At 55.8% G+C, this 19,878-nt stretch overlaps 1 protein-coding gene and 1 pseudogene across 2 annotated transcripts; one reads left to right on the top strand and one right to left on the bottom strand.

Annotated features, from left to right (window-relative positions):
• Positions 1-442: 442 nt before the first annotated feature.
• On the bottom strand, positions 443-8,053 carry LOC108408353 (tubulin-specific chaperone A pseudogene; annotated as a pseudogene).
• A 2,544-nt stretch (positions 8,054-10,597) lies between these two features.
• On the top strand, positions 10,598-15,457 carry PTMA (prothymosin alpha). Of its 2 annotated transcripts, none has more exons than XM_036997790.2 (5): positions 10,598-10,814; positions 13,472-13,543; positions 13,814-13,907; positions 14,373-14,446; positions 14,702-15,457. In XM_036997790.2, the coding sequence occupies exons 1-5, from the start codon at positions 10,770-10,772 to the stop codon at positions 14,747-14,749; spliced, it is 333 nt and encodes a 110-aa protein (XP_036853685.1). In that variant the 5' UTR covers positions 10,598-10,769; the 3' UTR covers positions 14,750-15,457. The 2 variants fall into 2 exon arrangements, with proteins under 2 accessions (XP_036853685.1, XP_036853684.1); XM_036997789.2 differs by having other exon boundaries at positions 10,598-10,844.
• Positions 15,458-19,878: the final 4,421 nt, after the last annotated feature.

The raw sequence follows: 19,878 nt of genomic DNA, 5'->3' as shown, positions 1-19,878 counted from the left end.
GAAAAGCTGGGCCGAAGCCAGGGGTGTGGCCACTGTGTGCCTGTCAGCAGAGGGTTTCTGGGCTGGTGGCCACTCCCACTTGTCTGGATGGGCAAGGATGGCTCCCTCATCTACCCAGAGTCCACAGGTGAGCCAGCAGTGTTGGGGTTCCCTGGCCCTCCTTCTGGGGTTTCATGTTGTAACCCTTGGTTCTTTTCTGGCCTTTCCTGTGGGACCAGCTGCCAGACTAGTCCCCTGACCTCCAGCAGCGGGGAAGTAGGCGGCCCTGGTTCCTGGATGACTTACACGTGGGTTCTGCCACTGTGGACAGATAAGGACTGAGGCCACCTGGGTGGGGGACCCAAGGGCAGGGATCAGAGCCGTCAAGGCAGAGCTGGGTGACCTTGGAGCTAATACCACTAACTCACTAACTGCATTGCCACAGTTTCTTTTTTTTCTTTTTTAGTATGAAACATTTTATTAGATGAACTCATTTATTTATTTGACACATTAATTAAGCAAAGAAAAATATATGCAAGTGCATAAAAAGAATCACATTCTCATACTATTTGAACACACAGCTGTGGTCAAAAATAATGACTTGTGGAATGGATCTCAGATTTACTGCAAAAGATACCCTGTACAGAAAAACTTCAAGCTTCTAACTTCACTGACTCCAGTACTAAACGTGCTTCCGTACATTCCTCAGCTTCTTCTAAATCTTTTTCATTCTCTAAACTGTGCAGCTTCCAACCTATGCTGGCGATCTGGGATCGTCATCCGAGACTCTTGGAGGATCTCTGTCTGTTTTTTAATGGAATGATTTTCACCATCTTCAGCTTACATTTTTTCAATCTTTTCTTCTTGTTGTCTTGCTTCTTTTTCATACATCATTTTTTCTTTGACTGGTCACTTCATCACGCTGATTGTGATCTTGCTCTGCCTCACGCGGGGACCAGCCATAGTCCCTCGAGGGCCGCGGGAAGGAGTGCCATGGTTTCTTGAAGGGCAACAATCATGAGTTTGCACACCAAGAAGGGAGATTACCACCAAGTAATACTAATACAATTACCAAGAGGTTCTGAGTTGTGGGTTGCTCTCTCTGTTATTGGGATGTGAACAAAACAACGGCTGCCCAGTGTCCCACAAAAGCCCAAATGCCCCCACATTCTACAGAGCAGCTCAGCTCTCTCCACCCTGACCTCAGCTCTGCTCTGGGCCCAGTCGGTGCCTCCAGAGCCTCAGGTGCTCAGGTGGACCAGAGGCTCTAAGCCTCAGAGGGCAGGTGGGGTTTTAAAAGGGTCTCATCTGCATTTCACTGGAAATCCGTGAGCCCCTCAGGGCCCCTGGGCCTTTTCCCTCAACCGTGGAGCCCATTCATGGAGTGCCAGGGCGCTGACTGGGTGGCAGCTCTTTCCCAGCCTGCCTTTGGGCTCTCTGAGGGCCCAGCCAAGGCCCCGTCATGGAGCGTCCAGGCTGATGGTCCCAGAGAGGGACAGTGAGGCTGTCGGTTCCCATGGTTCCAAGCTTCTGGTCCTGGGAGGTCTGGGCCACACTTCCTAAAGGCTGAGCAGCATGCAGCACTCTGGGGACATGCCTGTCCCCTGGGGGGAGAGCCGGATCTCAATTATTTGCTATAAATGCCATGGAGGGGGTCATGGAGAGGGGTGGCTGATGTTTCACTCATCTTTAAATAATGCAACGAACTTTACCATCTCTCAGAAAGCAGAGAATGATAATGGGAAAAGGGAAGGTGGGAGCAAAGTGGTGGTGGGGGGACGCTGGGCGGGCAGAATCACCGAGCCAGGGCATGGCAGGGCTGGGCAGCAATCATTCACGGGCCAGGGCAGGGCTGAAGGGAGGCCACGCGTGGCGGCAGGGTTGAGGGGAATGACCTGTTTCCACCCACCTGCTCCCTCTGGGGGCCTCTGTTTCCCCTTCTGTAAATGGGGCACCTACCTGGGTTTGTGTGAGGCTTAAATGGTACAATCTGCAAGAAAGTGCTTCAGGTATCAAGGGCTCCAGCTTATTTATTTAATCACCACTTTAATTAACTTAGGCCCTTGTTCTAAAGTTCTAGAAATGGCCTAAAGGCCAGAAGGAAAAAAAAAAATCACTGGAGAAGTTAGGCTAAGGGAAAATACGGTAAGAAATGAAAGGAAGCCAGGGGTAGGTTAGTCCCACCAACCTTGGGGTATGCTCTGGAACCCAGAGGTGCCCTCAGGGTGGGTGCTGAGCTTCCCGCAGCCCAGACAGGGAAATGTGATTACTTACAGGACAGGGGAGGGTCCGTGAGGAAAAAAATGAGACAAGTGACTGGGACAAGTGTTAAGAGGTTGTTACTGATTCCCACTTTACAGGTGAGGAGACAGGACATGGAGGCTGAATCTGCCCTGAGGACCCACACTCCACAGCACAGAGGCAGGCATGGAGCCCTGGTGCGGGGCTCCAGCCCCTAACACGGGAGGCCAGGAGGGGGACCCGGAGGTGTGCTGCTGACCGCCACACCACACGGCCCTGCTGGTGCTGAGGCCCAAGAGAAATTTGTCCTGTGCGTCGCTATATATTAGGCAATGTTGTATTTCCACAGCCCAGAGCAAGGCCATGGAATTGGCAGCTTGGAGAAATGTTCAAGGCAGATGTTACCGATTGTCCATTGATGCCATGAGGAAGCTCAATGGGGCACCCTGGGAGAACTCAGGTTTAGGAGGCTAAACCCCTGGTGAATCCTTGGTGATAGTTGCAAAGTGCCCTTTCTTTCAGGTCACCAGTTCCCACTGGAAGATCTTGCCTTATAACCAGAAAATGACCTATTTGGGAAGACGTCCCTGTTCCCTGCCTTCTGAAAGGCATCTGCTGGGGGGATGAGGGCCTCAGCTGGTGGAAAAAAAACCCCTTACCAATCAACAGAGGAACCCCCAAGCCCCTGTCCGTGACATCGTGGAAGTGGGTGGGCAAGCCTGGTGATGGTAGGGCTGCTTATGACCAGTGACGTTTCGCTCAGAAAGCTGGAATCTGGCCCTGCAACCTCACATATCTGGGGCTCCAGAGCCAGGCTGCCAGTTTCAAGTTCCAGCTCTGCTGCGTACTTTGAGCAACACCTGCCCATTCTGTGCCTCAGTTTTCCCTTTCATAAGGTGAGGATAACAAGCTTTATAGGATTGAATGAGTTAATGTGCATCTAGAACTCAGAACAATGCCTGGCTCAGAGTTTGCTTGGTAAATAGGAGCTGCCATTCCCGTTGCCTCTCTTCCACTTACAGCTCTACCTGCTGGGGCTGGGTCCACGGTCACCTGCTGCACCCGATGGGGAAGGTCTTCGGAGTTCTAGCCTGGTAGCTGTGCATCGAGGTGAAAGGATATGCAGCAAATGTCTCTGCTTGGCTGGGGCAAGCCAGGTTTCAGGGGTGCCCCTCTTCCTGCTGACCCTCCTGCCCTGCTGTCCCATTCATGTGCATGCCTGGCTTGTTCCATGTTGGAGCTGCTTGGAATCTCACCCCTTCTCTCTCCCTCACATCACACTCTGACTTCAGGCTGTGCCCGTTATTGGAGGTGCTTGTCAAGTTCTCCTTGCTCCAGCAAGTGTCCCTGTCTGGCCTGACCTGGTCTCTGAGTTTTCAGACCTGATGTCAGCCACAGATCCAGTCATTCAGTGAGAGGGGAGGGTGGGGTGGCACAGAGCCCTGGCAGCCAGGGCCACGAGGGCTCTGTCTCTGGCCAGGGGGACACTCTGCTGGCAAATCAGGCTGGCTCCCATTTTGGGTCCCAGCATCTCCATCTGTAAATGAGGCTCTTTCCCATCCTCTCCATCTGCAGGGGTGCTGCCATAACTCTTTGAAGTGTGTTCAATTTTTCTCTTCTCTGGCACAGACCAGGCGTCAACACCCTGGAATGGGGGCTCCAAGGAACAATGGGTCCAATTTCATTTGATTCAGAGAAATTGAACAGTCAGTTCTGATGAAGTGTAGCCAGATGTACACGGTGGGGCCATGCCAAGTGGGGACACGCCAGACCTGTCCCTGCCCACCCTCACAGCTAACGGCACGTGCAGGGAGGTGTTTACATGACTGTCTATGCCCTGAAATCCCCTCTCATTTCAGCCTGGATGACAGGAACAGTACAGGGTGGGACAGGACAGGGACTTGCTCAGAACCAGCATCAGTCAAGCTGAGTGGGCCCTCCAGTTTCTGGAGTGCTGTGTTCCTTCCTGTCAGGGGCTCCGAGAGGAAGAGAGGCTGGGACTGAAACGACAAAGCACAGAGGACCCCCTACTACTGCCCGGTGACAGCCATACACAAGCTGAAAGCCTTAAGTAACCAGAAGCTCGGGTTCTCAGCTAAGGACGTTTCCTAACACTTGTCCCTCCCTGCTTTGAGAGCTGTCTCCTTTCATACAGGCTCACTTATTAACATTAATCGTTAATTTCCAATTTTCCTTCTATCTTTCTCTGCAAGTGTTCAGAACACATTTTAGTTTCCATCATGAAATGCTCCTGAATTCAAATTCAGCCTTGCTTCATAGCAGTAGTGACTCCTGAAGAACCTTCTGGAACACATATGGCCCAAGAGGAGACTGATAACTACCACTGTGATAAATATTTTTTGGGTCTCAAAACCATGTCTTGGACAAGGACTGTACCTCAGAAAACTCTGGCCCTGTGAAAAGCCCAGGACAGAGCGGGGACAAACAGCCATGCTGTTCTCCCTGGGAGCTGGGCCATCTTCTTCTGTTTGGTAAGTGGAAAAACTGCGACTCTGCCAGCAGCCGAGTGTCTGGCTGATGCTTCCGAGGTAACACTCTTAAAGCACCTAAGTGGCCAGAGCAGCGAGCCTGCAGAAAGCTGCTGAGAGCCAGCAAACGGTCACACTTCAAGGCCTGGCCACAGGGCAGCAAGTTGAGAACACGCTGCAGCCGCGGAAGGCACCAGCTGGCCCAGTCCAGGTGTGTGAGCTCCAGGTCTCCTCTCAGGCTCTACATGCACTTGGAGCTGGCACTTCCCTAGAAAAGATGTCACCACCTTCCCCTTGGCTTCCCTGGGGGAGTTGTGAGTTCTGGGTAACACTTTGTCCACCTTTGAGATTTTCCTACAGAATTGTCCAAGAGAGGGCCTCACTTTCCCCCCCCTGTGAGATTCTCAGAAAGCCTCTGGGAAGAGAGAATATTTTTGGAAGGAGCCTGAGAAATCTCTTCTCCCCAGTTCTGAAGACCCTTGTTCCCCCTGGATCTAGAAATGAATTGATTCCCATGCCTATGACCTTCACTGTGCATAGCAGCCTTCACCTCACATAGCAGCCAAGAGCCCTCCAGGGCGGGCGTGGGAGGTCCTGGTCCTGGCACTGCCAGCTTGCTCTGTGATCTTTGCTATGCCCCTCAGTCCTTCTGCTCTGCCATGTGCAAACCCAGTGCCCCCAGTGTCAGCTGGTTCTCCATGGCAAAGTGGGAGGCTAAGGCCACAGGACCCTTCTTCTTGGCAGTGATTAGAGATTTCTTCAGAAATGCCATTCTCACCAGCATGGGATCGATATGTCCCAGTGTGCCTGGGAGTTTCCTGGGTACAGCACTGTGACTTCTGTGTCCAGGCACAACCTGGACAGTTGGCCACCTCATCTGTACTCCTCTTTGGTGGGAGTAGCAAATCCTGGCTGGTGGTGTGTCCTCCTTCCCACACACCTAGTCCTGCCAAATGAGACTAGGGGCGGCTTCTCCACCAGGGGTGAAGGGAAGATAGAGAAGACCCATCTGAGGTTAACAGAGCAAAGAGGAGGCTCTGAGATGTTGAGAGCTTGCCTCTCATCCACTTCAAGCTTACCTGGTCTGGCTCTGACCTAGCCCAGGACACACAGACCCTCAGCTCCAGCCTACTTGAGGATCTTGTCTTCTTGGGTTCCCATATGGGGCTGAGTGGCAGGAAGGGACAGGTTGGAGGTGCCCAGCTCAGTGCCTCCTCACGGTCACCTCTGGGTGTTCCACCTTTTCTCTGGTGCACTGTCCTCACTGGCATTCACTTGCTGCGAGCCTGTGAAAAGCCCAGGACAGAGTGGGACTGAACAGCCACGCTGTTTTCCCTGAGAGCTCTGTGTGCTGGCACACATGCTCCCTGGCTGGCACCTTCACTTGCCACAGTGATGCTGGGCCCACACACTCACAAATGGTAACCAGAGCTTAAGTAAAACACCCACAGAGCTTGAGCTATGCTAACAGGCTCACACACATGGACAAATGCAGGGAAGAGGGGCCAGGAAGTGACAAGGGCAGGAAGAAGATTCCTGGGGACATTGTAGGAGGCTACAGGGAGTCCAGAACTGGCACCACAGCATAAGTGTGCTCAGGAGACAGTGGCCGGGTACACGGCACACAACCTCCCCTGGACTCATGTCCTCTCCAACCAGGCTCCAGTTTGGCATTAGTTTGGCGATGGGCCCCCAAATATCAAGAGATGTTCCTTAACTTCTCCCTGGCAGACAGGAGCCTCTTGAGGCAGCCAGACCTGTGTGTGTACCAGGGACTAAGGGCATAGCTCCCTGGGAGGACAAGCAGGCCCGGGAGTGCTGCACAGGGAGCAGGCATGTGGGGGGGTGGTTCTTACACAATGCTGTTAGGGCTCTGCAGGGCAGGAGAGTCGAAAGGCCCCTGGCAGCTCCCCGGGCCCTTATGCCTGGGCAAAGAAACCACAGCCTGAAACTCCTGGGTTTCTGAAGGCTGGGAAGGCAGGACTGTTTGAGGCCTGCTCCACTCAGGCTGCCTCCCTAGACTCTGTCATTCCTCTGAGGCCAGAGGGCTGCCAAGCATGTTGGGCACCAAATCATAGGCTTCCAGAAACTCAGCTAGGCCAGTGCTTTTAATTCCCACCGAATATGGGAAGAATTTGTTAAAATCATTGTTCCTTTGTCCAGAGGCCTGCAAACACTGTGAAACCAACCCACTTAGGTAGAGATGGCAGCTGGAAAAGGGAGTCTGAGAACACTGATCATTTCCCCGGATGTGCCAGACAGTATTTTAGCATGTTCTGAATATTAACTTGTTCAGTTTCCACCATAACCCTGGAAAGTAGGTACTGTTATTGTCATCTCAATTTCTTAGGTCAGGAAGCAACTTGCCCAATTTCACACAGCCAGTGTGTAAGCAGGGCTGGGACTTGAACTCAGGCCGCTTTAACAGTTATTTATATTCTTTCAGTTATTTTGCAATCAAGCAGAATTAGAGACAACCAATTAGAAATACATTGGAAATGGCATAGCAGCAAGGGTTGCAAACTTCTGTGCCTACAGGGCTAGGCATGTGAAATGAATGTGTGACTCAGGCTGGGTAGGGAGAGGCCTGTGGTCCAACTGGAGAGTGTGTAGGCAACCCAGAGGTGGCCCTATGCAAATTCCTGAAAACAAAACTTGCCTAGAGGCCATCTGGGGCCCCTGGCTGAGAGCAGCTCTAACCTAAGCCCTGTATCCCTTGTGCTATAAACAGTCCCATGCCAAGAAATGCAGTCTACCAGTATATGCCAGCTTGTCTTGGGGGTTTAAAAGGCCACAGAAGCTGCAAAGGACTGAGTTGCAACAGTGAGTGGAAGTGACGGGACAGGAAGAACAGCCCGTTCAGAAACTGCAAAGGAGGTGGGGACTTGCTTATCACCAGAGGAATAGGCTTTTAATAGCCTAAAAAAATTCCACCACTTATGAGCAAATACCACAGTTCTATGTCAAGGAGAAGGTCTAGGAGGTGACTTCTACTCTAGGACTCATCTAACAATGTGCATTTTAGCCCCAGCCTGGTCACTTGGTTACTGTGTAAGGCCCTTCTATACTGCCTTGGTCGGCTTTTTTGACTTGTTCAATGGATAGTGAACAACTAAGAATTAGAGGTTGAAACTATACATTTGCTGATTTTCAATTGGTCTTGACCTACAAAAATACCAGTTTCACATGATTTAGATCCATAATTGTCCTACCTACCTTGCAAGATGCAGAGAACAAATGAAAATGCTTAATGCCATGTACACAGCTGGCGCTCAGTGAATGCTGGTTCCAGAACCAGGTGGGCATGAGCCTTATCTGCTTCCAGCAAAGCCAGCTGCATGGAGACAGGGTCAGGTAAAGTAGTACTCCGAGGGAAATTCACATTCACCTCGCTGCTCCTGGGTGTTTGCCTTCCCCACACCCTGGCCAAAATCCTTAACAGTAACGTCGTTTACAGCTGCGACACTGAGACAACTGCCCAAGGTCGCCATCCAGACAGGGAAGAAGGCTCAATCGCTTAGGTGTGGCACAAATCAAGCTCTCGCGGTATCTGGTTTCTGGGGACTGTACGATCTCCTCGAGGGTAACAGGAGAGTAACGGATGCATCACCGGTGCTGGGCGCTGTCCTGCCCCATTGGCGATGCCGCACAATCCCTCCACCTTTTGGAGAATGTGGCACAAAGGAGGCGGTCGCGCCGGCAGCGGCCGAAGAGCTCCTTCCTCCTCTGGGGCGAAGGGTGGCTCCAGGTCCGCGCAGCATTAAAGGCAGCTGGCGGCGGATGGGAGGGGACTGAACAAAGAGTTGGGACGCGTGGTCCTCGGGGACACCATTGTGACTCCCTTGGACTGGCGCACGCCTACCCCTGGGGGGAATTCCACCTCCAGCCTTTGGGGCTCCCTGGGACAGGTCAGAGCCCCGCGGGCGCCCCTTCCGCCACCGCGTTCCTCGGAGGGGACCACGAACCCCCGGCAGCGGGAGGTGGTGAGGTGCCTCCGCCCTGTCCAGCACCTGCCCCCCTTTTCTCCCGGCCAAAGGACAGGGAGCCCGAACCTCTCTCTCTCCCCAAAGCATACTCGCTCGGGAAAGCCCCACAGGCCAGTGGCCAGACAGGAGCAGGGGTGCGGACCTGACGCGTGCAGGACAGAGGTAATGGGAGGGGGCCTAGACCCGCGTGGCGCGCCAGCGCTCCGCGCCTCCTCCCAGCCTGGTAGCGGAGTCCAGAGCCGGGGGAGGCAACTGGGCGAGGGTGTAGTATGCTCAGCAAAAGGGGTCTGGTGGTTGGAGTGGGGCTAACTGGCCTCTGACCTAAACCGTGAAAAGCAAGTTAACTTCTCCTTTCAACCTCTACCGGACTTGGCGTCTGACCCTACTACAAGATCCCAAACTCCGGGTTTTCTCCATTCCCAGATGGGTGGCCCGAAGAGACAGACAGTAGAACTTGCCAATAGCAGGGCGCAAAGCGTCAACTTTGTGTTCGCCCGCCACTCTCAGCCAATGTACGTTCGCTTATCCGGAGTCCCGCCTTCCGTGTCGGGCGCCCCCTTCTGGCAACACAAGGATGAACCCTATCTGTCGCCATCTTGTGTGTGGCACAATTATATTTCTGTACCATCTTTCCACCTATTCTAATTCTTCTTCCCACAGAGCTGGTTTCTTAGTTCGACAGCCAAATGTAGTTACGATAAGGAGGGTATAACCTACAGTTTTAGGACGCTTTGCGTGGGTTGGATAGCCACGTCACGCCATGCTAAGCGAAGCCAGCGCCATCTTGAGTGTGGCGTCCTTATGGTTCCCTTCTCAGGGCTCCGCGTGGTTCCCTAAATGGCGCTACAAACTTCAAGGAGCCCCCAAGGACCATTCCAACTAGTCTAACGGGCTGTTATTACCCCATATAATCCCTTAATATTTAAGTTCATGTGCCCCTCGAAGCCCTGCAAGTGGAATGGGAGAGGGGTAGACTCGATGGCCGGGCCCTGGAATAGGTTCCCTGAGGATGCCACGAGGGCTGTGACCGCTCGGGGCAGGCGTTATGCAGAACTTTGGAGTGTCCGGGGCTGTAGTGCAGTGCGACGCTCGCGAACTTCTTGCTCGAGGCCAGGAGCCCGCACCGACCCTCGAGTCCCTTCGATGTATGAATCCCCGTGTGCTTGACACGGAGCCCGCTCATCGACTGGCATACGCGGCCTACACCAGGGTTGGTGGCGGGCGACGGGGTCACCTCCCCAAAGATTAGGGGCACCCGGGGTAGACATGGTAGAGAAACGAGGCGGCCCAGGTGCGCATGTTTCAGCCTCGTGCCCTCTTCGGTCGTGCTGGGGCTTCTGCCCACTTGCGCTGGGGCAATTCTTGTCGAAGGTGTCTAAGCGCGGGGGAAAGGCCATCTCCGCGGCTCTGCACAGGACACTACTACTGGCCAGCGGAGCCCAGCACCCGGCCACCCCCTCCCCCTCGCGGGCAGCCGTCGTCCGCGCCGGGCCCCGCCACCTCCTCTTCCCTCCTCCCTCCTCTTTCCGAGCAGCCGCGAGGAGGGGGAGGGCGGGGGAGGGCGGTTTTGCCGCGCTTAGGCTTTCTGCGTCAGCGGCCCCAGCAAAACAGCGGCGGGAGCGCGCGCTCCGAGCGCGCTCGCGCGCCCCCGCTTCCCCCCTCAGCCGACGCCGAGACCTGGCAAACTCAGGCCTTGAATGACAGTGCTGCCGGCGACTGCGCAGCGCGGGACGCACCAAGGCACTGCCGCTTTAAGCACGCTTGCCCATTGTTCGGAATCGAGCCAATGAGCGAGCGCCCGCTCCCTGCGCTCAGCCAGTAGCATTCGGGGGAGGGAGGACGAGCGCCGCCCACTAATCTATATTAAAGGTTCTGGCGCCGCGTGAGTTCCCCACTGGCTGCTCTGAAAAGCCATCTTTGCATTGTTCCCGTGTTCGGCTCCCCGCTCGTCGCAGCCACCTCTGCCGCGCGCCTCCAACACCGCCGCCGCGGACTCCAGCAGCTTCATCGCCAGAGTCATTGAACTCTAGCTTTCTTTCAAATTCACTGCTTCGGATCACCGGCGTGCCCCATCATGTCAGACGCGGCCGTGGACACCAGCTCCGAGATTACCACCAAGGTGAGGCTGGACGCCTCCCGCCCCTTCGAGGTCCGCGCGCCGCCGCCGCCGGAGCGGCGTTTGGCGGGCGGCGGCTGGGCTGCCCCTAGTCGCTATTGGTCCCTCCCGCGGGAGCCCGCTCGACCCTGGCCTGGACTCCTCGGCAGCCCACTCTTTGTGTGTGCGGGGGAGGGGGCCGGCAGCGCTGCGGGCAGACGTGAAGCCCGTCGGGGACTGGGCCGGGCGCCCTCGGGGACTTGGGGTGCGGGCGCGAAGCTTGAAGGGCTCCGGGAGAGGCTGCTCCACGACTCCCGAAACTTGTTTGTGACTCGTTTGAGCGGCGGCGGGAGGAGAGGGGCCGGTTGGGGGTCGTCGGCCCGCACAGCGCACGAAAATAACTTTGAAACTCGAGCGCGTTTGGAATCGGAAGTGTTGTGGGGGGGGGGCGCGTGTGCAGCGGCGGCCCGGCTGCGGGAAGGTGGCTCCGCGGCGAGCGCCAGCCGGCTGCGCTGCTCTTTGTTCGGCGTGGGGAGCCTTGCACTGGGTCCGAGGACGTTTGTCTGCGCTAAAGTCTGCTAAAGCAGGGGAGTAGCGGGCCGGTCTCGACCGACGTCGGTTGTCTCCGCGGAGGTGTGGAAGGTCTCGGACCGCCCTGGGTGCCCTCGGGGAGGCGGGGTTGGGCGTTCTCTGGGGGGAGAGCGCAGGGAGCAGCCGCCTAGTTTCAATAATTCACTAGCGGTGCCGGGCTTGGCTGAGGAGGAGGCGAGCCCACGCGCCGGAGGGGAGGAAACGGAAAGTGAAGGAGCGGTGCGCCGGGGCGACGATGGGCGCCCCCCGCGGCTGCCCGGCAGTACCGTGTGCGCGGCCGCGCCGAGGACGACACGGGCGAACGGAAACTGCGGTGGCGGCTGGCCCGGCCCGTTGCGGGTTTAAGCTGGGTGCCGATTGTTGTCGAGGCCCGGTGTTTTGCCCTCGGGTTTGAGGTTCTGAGCGTTTGCCGCAGCTCCGCTGCTGCGCGCAGTGTCCGTTCCGCTGTCCGCCCCGGCAGCGCCTCAGCCTTCGGCGGGAGCGTGGCACTCTGGCGGACCGGCTTTTTTGATCTTCGGTTCCTGAGCCTGTCTCGTGCCCCTGCAGGAAGGGACGCTAGTCACCTTGGCGTCTCCTTAACCTCTGTGCCCCTGGCGTCACCTATGGCTCTCTCCCAGGGGCGACTCCCCCGGCGGAGCAGAGCTGGCGAATCGCATCTCCGCAGGGGCTCCCGCCGGCCACCTCTGGGCCCAGACCGGGAACTAGATGGGGAGGGCGGGGGGAGTCGGCCGCCTCCCAGCACGAGTGTCCGCGTCTGCTTCCCCCTAAGGTGATTTCCCGCCGGGGCAGTAAATAGCCCCGTGGAGCGCGTCCCCGACGGCCTCGGGTTGCGGGAGTGAGAAGACTGCGGACTTACTGGTAGCCTCCCGCGGGACTTTGCCCGCCAAATACAGAGACGCCGGCATGCGCTTCCGGCCTGGTGAAGGGGGTAGCAGGGGACGCCCGGGAAGACTGACGCACAACTCGCGTTCAGCGGTGCCCGGGAGCTCCCAGGCGCCGCGTCCCTAGGATCGGGGGTGCATTTGGAGGCCCGGGGCCACGTGCTCCGCGTGCGCGGTGCGTGCCGAGGCCCGCGCGCAAAGCCCCCCGGGCGGGGGCTGAGCGCCTGCGCGCTGCCACCTCCCCGCCCCCACCCTGTCCCCGGGGTCTCGGCCACCAGGGGGCAGGAGCGGGCGGCGCTGGGGTTCTCCGCCGGCCGGCCGGGGCAAACCGGGCCGACAGGTGCCCCGAGGTCCGTGCTGGACTGCACTTCCAGGCCGTGTGTCCCCATGCTCGTTTCTGTTGGCGGCCGCCCTGGCCGCGCGGGGTGAGAAAAGTTACAGGGATTTGAGGTTCTCGCGCGGTGCAGCCCGACCAACCCTGCGCGGACAGGCGAGAGGCTAGGATGTGGGACAGAGATGGCGCGCCTCTGAGGGAGGGATGCGGGCCTGGGCCCCTGTCGCAGGAGCCCGCGCACACTTCCAGGTAGCGAGTTCGCGACCTGGGACAGCTGTCCCAGAGAACTGGAGGGATTTGGGTTTAAAGACAGGCGCTTGCCGGGTCCAGCGCCGCCCGGGCCTTGGAGGACGGTGGCTGTGAGGTGACCTCCCGAGTTTGCCTTCTGCGCCTGTCTTCCCGGGCTAGCCTCGCAGAGGACGTCTCCTGCAGCGGGGGGACCGTCCTATCAGCCGCGTTGTTTATGGCGCCTACTGCTGCCTCCCGAGGGCTTGGGAGGTGGAGCTACTTCGGGCTGGGAACCAATCCGTGCTGAGGTGTGCGGGAGTGAAAAGTGATCCCGGCCTGTCCGCCCGGCTGGACGAGTTTGGGGTTGGGGTGCCACATGGCTCTTTAACTAAGAAACATGAAAAAAGGGGGCAGCGGGAACAGCCACAGTGGATCCTCTCCAAGTGTGTATAGGGGGTGAGAGTCACAAAGTGCTGACCCCCTGAAACACTCGGTCTACGGTGGCACCTCCTTGACTGGTTGCACGTGGCCCATGCGGCTGTTCTAAGGACACTCAGACCAGCACTACATATGTAACTAGCCCTGGGCCCCTTTGTCAGCCCTGGGTTGCCCAGAGACTTACTGATTCCCCCTCTTGATTTCTAAAGGACTTGAAAGAGAAGAAGGAAGTTGTGGAGGAGGCCGAGAATGGGAGAGACGCACCTGCTAATGGGAATGCTGTAAGTGTTCGCCCTGCTTAGGACTCCCTAGCGGCTCCTGGCCCAGAGGTTCTCTTACTCTCAGTTTTGGGCTTAGGCCAGGGCTGCGTGCTTGAGCCCTTGGGCAGTTCTGGTGTCAAGGTCTGGCGGGGCCTTGGTGGGGAGGGGGATTAATTAAAGAGGGTTTTCTTGGGTGGCCTGGGGCCGTGGTAGCACAGGGCAGGGCCTGGGGGGAGGAAGGGGGCGGGAGCTATGCTCTGTCCTTACTAACCGGGTTTGTTTTCTGTTGAGAATGAGGAAAATGGGGAGCAGGAGGCCGACAATGAGGTAGATGAAGAAGAAGAAGAAGGCGGGGAGGAGGAGGAGGAGGAGGAGGAAGGTGATGGTGAGTAGTAGCCTTGTGTCTCCCCCCTTTTGGGGTATCTTTCCCTGGCCTTGTCTGGCAAAGTGGGGGATTGGGAGCTTCTAGGTGTGGGGCTGGTGGACCACCTACAACTGGTCCTGTGTCTGTGGAGGTGGGACCAACCTTTTTGTAGGCTGACGGCGGAAAGCTGTGCCCGACACCCTCACACATTCAGCCTGTGGGAGAGCCCCCCCATGCCCCGATCTGTGTGCAGGTCCTTGGGACCTCTTCTCTGAAGGCGACGGCTGCGTGGATGGTGTGGGAACCCTGGCTTCCCGGTTCGACAGGGAGCAGAGATCAGGGACACTGCCCTGGCAAATCTGTTCCTGGGGAATTGCAGGAGCTTCGGGTCCCCCCCACCCCTCCCCCCCCGCGTGGAGAGTACCAGGAAGCTTCCTTGGCTGGCTCACGAAGGCAGTGTAGTTTACCTGGGGTTTGATTCTCCAGGTGAGGAAGAGGATGGAGATGAAGATGAGGAGGCTGAGTCAGCAACAGGCAAACGGGCAGCTGAAGACGACGAGGTGGGTTCTGGTTTGCGGGAGGGGAGTTTGGGGTCTTGGGCTCTGTAGCTGGAGGGACTGGGGCTGATGGGACTTAGCTGGGGAGTGTGTGGTTCTGAGTGGCTCCACTTTGAGCAGGAACAGGAGGGAACGTAGGTCCAGCATCCCAGAGCTCCGGAGGCCTCTGGCACTGCCCGCGGGAGCTGAGGTGGTCAGTCGGGCCTAGCTGGGACTGGAGAGGTGGGTCAGTCCTCCGCAATCTTTCTCCCTGCCCAGGATGATGATGTTGACACCAAGAAGCAGAAGACTGATGAGGATGACTAGACAGCAAAAAAGGAAAAGTTAAACTTAAAAAAAAAAAAAAAAAGGCCACCGTGACCTATTCACCCTCCACTTCCCGTCTCAGAATCTAAACGTGGTCACCTTCGAGTAGAGAGTCCGGCCCGCCCACCCACTGTGGGCAGCGCCACCCGCAGATGACACACGCTCTCCACCACTCAACCAAAACCACAACGTGAATTTGCAACAGGGGAGGAAAAAAGAACCAAAACTTCCAAGGCCCTGCTTTTTTTCTTAAAAGTACTTTAAAAAGGAAAATTTGTTTGTATTTTTTATTTACATTTTATATTTTTGTACATATTGTTAGGGGTCAGCCATTTTTAATGATCTCAGATGACCAAACCAGCCTCCGGAGCGTTCTCTGTCCTATTTCTGACTTTACTTGTGGTGTGACCATGTTCATTATAATCTCAAAGGAGAAAAAAAACCTTGTAAAAAAAGCAAAAACAACAACAAAAAAACAATCTTATTCCGAGCATTCCAGTAACTTTTTTTGTGTATGTACTTAGCTGTACTATAAGTAGTTGGTTTGTATGAGATGGTTAAAAAGGCCAAAGATAAAAGGTTTTCTTTTTTTTTCCTTTTTTGTCTATGAAGTTGCTGTTTATTTTTTTTGGCCTGTTTGATGTATGTGTGAAACGATGTTGTCCAACAATAAACCGGAATTTTATTTTGCTGAGTTGTTCTAACAAAGCTGTCTCAAGCCTGGTTTTTCTGTGTTTCAGTCACTTCAGACCTGGAGAGGGGCAAGGGTAGTAGGAAAGAATCTTGATTTTAGGCTCAGCTGTCTTTCCTGGGGACAGTGGCAGTGGGTTGAAAATAACCAGTTTGGGTAAGGGGATGGGTGTGCACTGTGAGCAGCAGGGTGGCTGTGGTTGGTCAGGGACTGAGCTGCAGCTGGCTGGTGGGACACGGTGAGGGTCACCAGTTACTGGCCGGAGCGGGAGCTGCTTACCAGGTCGGTCCCTGATGGTACACCCAAGAACCTTTTCTCAAGATCACATCATTGATGGCCAAGTGGAACTGGGTGCCATGGAAGGAGGTGTCCACAGCCCCAGGCCTGAAGAATGGGCCACATGAGGGGCTACCTGACTGGAACCTGAGGTGGAGGGTGACACAGTTGGAATAAGCACAGGGCCAAGACCCACACGCCTCACTTTGCAGTGGGGTGGGGTAACGGCTTGACAATTAGCACAGCCTCCAAATGGCCTCCCCTGGTGGTGGTAAGTGGCACTTCTGGTCCCTTGGGACTTTGGGGCACTTGTGCAGTCTTGTCCTACTTCTCCAAGCTCTGACCTCAAGAAACCAACAAACAGTACCTTGGTTAATGGGTTGGGGCTCCCTGCCCCCTGAGCAGAGTTGGAGATGTAGGTGGGCTGTTTGGATTTTCAAACATGTGACAGGTGAGGAAAACTGAGGGTGTGACCTCAGGAATCAGGAAGTGGAGGTAACTTAGAGCCCACTAAGAAGAACTCTGGGTTGTTACCTAGCCTGGGGTCCACAGGTGAGCTTGTGTGGCAGAAGCCCCTGCATAACATCCGTAGTGTGTCCCCTTGTCAGCTGAGCTTTATCTTGGGTTGGGGAGTGTTGAAACTCCAGTAGTGAGGGTGCCAGAAATGGGCTTCTGATGCAAGGTAGGTTGCAGGACTGTAATAGGGGACATGTGTTTGAGAAGTAAAGACCTAGGTCCTGCCCCTAGCTGCCCTTCTGCCCCTAGCTGGGCAACCCTGGCCTTTGTCCTTTCTGAATGTGGTCTAGAGACGCCTCTGGTGTCGGGTCAAAGTGAGATGTGCACTCATGGGGCACAAGGGAAGGGAGGTTAGAATGAGGGCACAGATCCTGGCTCAGGATGGTCAGTTTCCTCCACCTGGAGTGCCCCTGAGTGTCCCACAAGCAGGGTGGCTGTGGGCAGAGGAGGGGTGGAGACTGAGGAGCTGTGCATCCTCTCCACCCCCATTCTGGCCATGTGGGGGTTCCTTGCCTTACCTTTGAACTGACGGTGGGGACACATTTATCACAGGAGACTGTGGGGCCCAGCCCCTCCTGAAATTGTGGGGTATTTCATCCACATCCTATCCCCCTCCTCCCACTGTTCCTCCACCCTCCCTCCTTCCCTCGCAGGCCCCCACCATCTGTGTTAAAGAATCATCTGTTTTCAAGACACCTACAGCGGGGGGCTTGGAAGATGCCAGTGTTAAACCAGGGCATCCATCCACAATCTACGTAGGGCAGTCTACTATCCTGGGCCACAGATGAGGGTGCTTTGCACACAGGGATAAGGGCACCTGATGGCAGACAGGCTTCCTAAAGCTCCAGGATGAGGGTCGTCTCCCTCCCAGTGCCCCGCCTCAGTTGCTCACCAGCCACCAGCCTCCCTGTTCATGGCAAGGTTGGCCTGCCCTCAGGCCTTTGTACTTGCTGTTCCTGCCACAGGAATGCCCGACTCCTAGACTTCTGGCTCAATCCATGTTAGGTCTCAGGGTGACATTATCTCCCCAGAGAGGCCTCCCCCAGCCTTGATTTGAAGAAGGCCCCAGTTCTCTCCCTTTGCTTGTATATTTACCTGACTGTGTGCTTTTTGGCTGCCCCCCACCGAGGGCAGGGGCCACTTCTTACCGCATTTCCCTGCACGTGGTAAGTATTCTGTCCATTCCATTCATTTGCTCACTCGTTTGCATACATACCAAATGCTTTCTGCCAGGCACTATTCTAGGCTCCAGAGATCCAGAAAGGAGCAAGAGAGACAAGACCTCTCTTCCCAACGTGGCAGGACATTTCCTGGCGTGGGACACCATTCTACACCTTGTCTCTCTTCCATCTGTGGTGTTCCGGGAGGACCTTGCCCTTCACAGGGGCTGGGGCCTGTGGAGTGTGGAGTTAGGACAGTGTGGAGTGTCCTCACTAGGTCGCTCAGGTCACAGGCAGCCTATCTCCCTTTCAGCTGTCCCCAAACTACTGCCAGGGTCAGGGTCAGAGAGAGGCTTTGGTAGGAGGGACTCCCTGACCCTGTGTGCCCATGCCATGCGGCTTGCACAGGCTGGGCCACTGGTATCTCCAGGCAAGGCTAGCTGCTCTGTCTTGCTTCCCAGGGCAGCTCAGTCCTGCAGATGTTCCTCAGAGCTCAGGGTGGGTCTCTAGGGTGGGAGAAGGGGGCTGAGAAGACCACATAGCAGGTGATGCGCAGAGCTGGGATCTGGTCTAATCCAGCTCCCTCGGGCTGTGTGGCCTTCTCAGAACTATTATCCCCAAAACTCCCAGAAAGGAGGTGAGAAGCTTAGCCTTGTGCAGACACAGACATGGCAGCCACGTTAATATGGGCAAGTAACTGAAACTTGACGGGCTGAAATCTCTGCATACTGGGAACAGGAGCTTGAAGCTTGGGCCAGGCCCCGAGCTGCCTTTCTTAGGGTCCCACCTCTGCGCTGAGCTCACAGCACCGTTTGTCCCAGCAGCCCAGCCTTAACCCACCAAAGATTTGGTCTGGAACAGCCCTTGCTCCCTTTAGTGGAACCCACTTTCCTCTAGTCCTGAGCCCAGCATATGATTTGTCACTGTCTGGAGACCTGTCCTTAGGGTCCAGCGTCTCCTCCATCCTACTTCCACAGTCCTCTCCAAGGGCAAGGACAGGGCCACCCAAGTATCCCAAATTGTAAGATTTGCTAGGGACGCGCGCCCTCTGGTGGACATAGAGGAACTGCATGAGGCTCCCTAGGTTCTGCTCAGTGCAGGAAAGAGCTCTTCAGGAGGCTCTGGGCCCCGGGGGTGCAGCCTCAACCCCTCCCACATCCAACAAGACCTTCCTCCCTCTCTGTTGCTGGAATCCCAGGGAGATGTGCAAGGCAGTGGTCATTTCCCAAACCTTCCTTCTAGGCAGGTGTTGGCCCATCCCAGGGATCTGGCCCTTCTTTTCTTGGAGGGGAGACTCTAGGCCTCACCAGAGCCACAGCTGAGGTCAGGGTGGGCACCTCTGAAGTAATGGGCTTTCTCTGGATTCAGTTCCCCTGGGATTCCTTTTGCTTAACTCCATTTAAATGTTTGGTGTGGACAATGCCTTCCTAGGGCAGGCCCAGCTCTTGGTCATCCCTGGGTCCTATTGCAGGCCTTCTTACAGTGGTCACTGACCTGAGTACAGCCCCAGGGCCTTTGGCTGCTTGAAACTGGGGCCTCCAGCTGTACTCCCTGGTATTCTCTGAACTGCTTGCTCGGCTGCCTGAGGTCTGAATGCCAAGATCTGGTTCCACCTCAACTCCACTGCCATCCCGGTCCAGGGGGCCAAAGGCCTCCTAGAACCAGGGTTCTGATGCCCAGTTTACTTCTGCCAGGCTGCCTCTGTGGCCTCCTGTGTCCTGGATGCAGGCCAGCCCTGCCTGCCTCAAGCCCCTAGCCACTCTGTGGTCCCCTCCTGGTGGAAGCTGCTGCCTGGTGATAGAAACCCTGGTCCCAGCTTTACATGGGGTAGTCCAATTTTGTAGTGTGGTTGTTTGCCTCTCCCCAACCCCAAGCCCTTTGAAGGCAAGGACAGGACCAGCCAGGGAAGGGGACAGGGCTGTCTGCAGGCTTTCCTCTGCAGAGACCTCAGCCTACACTCAGAGGTTTTGCTCTGAGTTCAGAGAGGTAATAAAAGCTCAAATTAGGAAATATGGCTGAAACATTCTAAGGCGACCTGGGACATTGATATTTCATACTGTGTGAATGATACATGCATTATTTAAGAAGGCCTAGCAGCCAGTGGCTGATGTGGATTCAATGAAGTCCTGAGCATAGCCAAGGGACCCAGCTTGGAGGCTGTATATTCTCATGAGCCCTCGGTCAAGGCTGCTGCTCGTAGCAACAAGAAGTGCCAGGTGGTCACTTGAGACAACCTCATTTCATATGCACCCATGCTGGGGCCTGGCTTTTAGGCTCATGGCAGGGAGCGCATCCCTTGCAGGAATGAGCTGCTAGTAAGGATTCCAAAAGGTACCAGGGGACATGTTGTTTTTGCCACCACCAGCCATCCTATCAACCTTCTTTCAGCAATAATCTCTTGAAGCAGTGTCCAGTTTGCCTCCTGGAGAACTTCCCCTCCCCTACTATCAATCAAGATCTATGGACAGAATATGTGACTTAGTCCT

Source organism: Manis javanica, chromosome 12 (assembly GCF_040802235.1).
Source record: "Manis javanica isolate MJ-LG chromosome 12, MJ_LKY, whole genome shotgun sequence".
Classification (NCBI taxonomy): Eukaryota; Metazoa; Chordata; class Mammalia; order Pholidota; family Manidae; genus Manis; species Manis javanica.
Note: the sequence above shows the minus strand (reverse complement) of the source record. Positions and strands in the feature narration are given on the sequence as shown.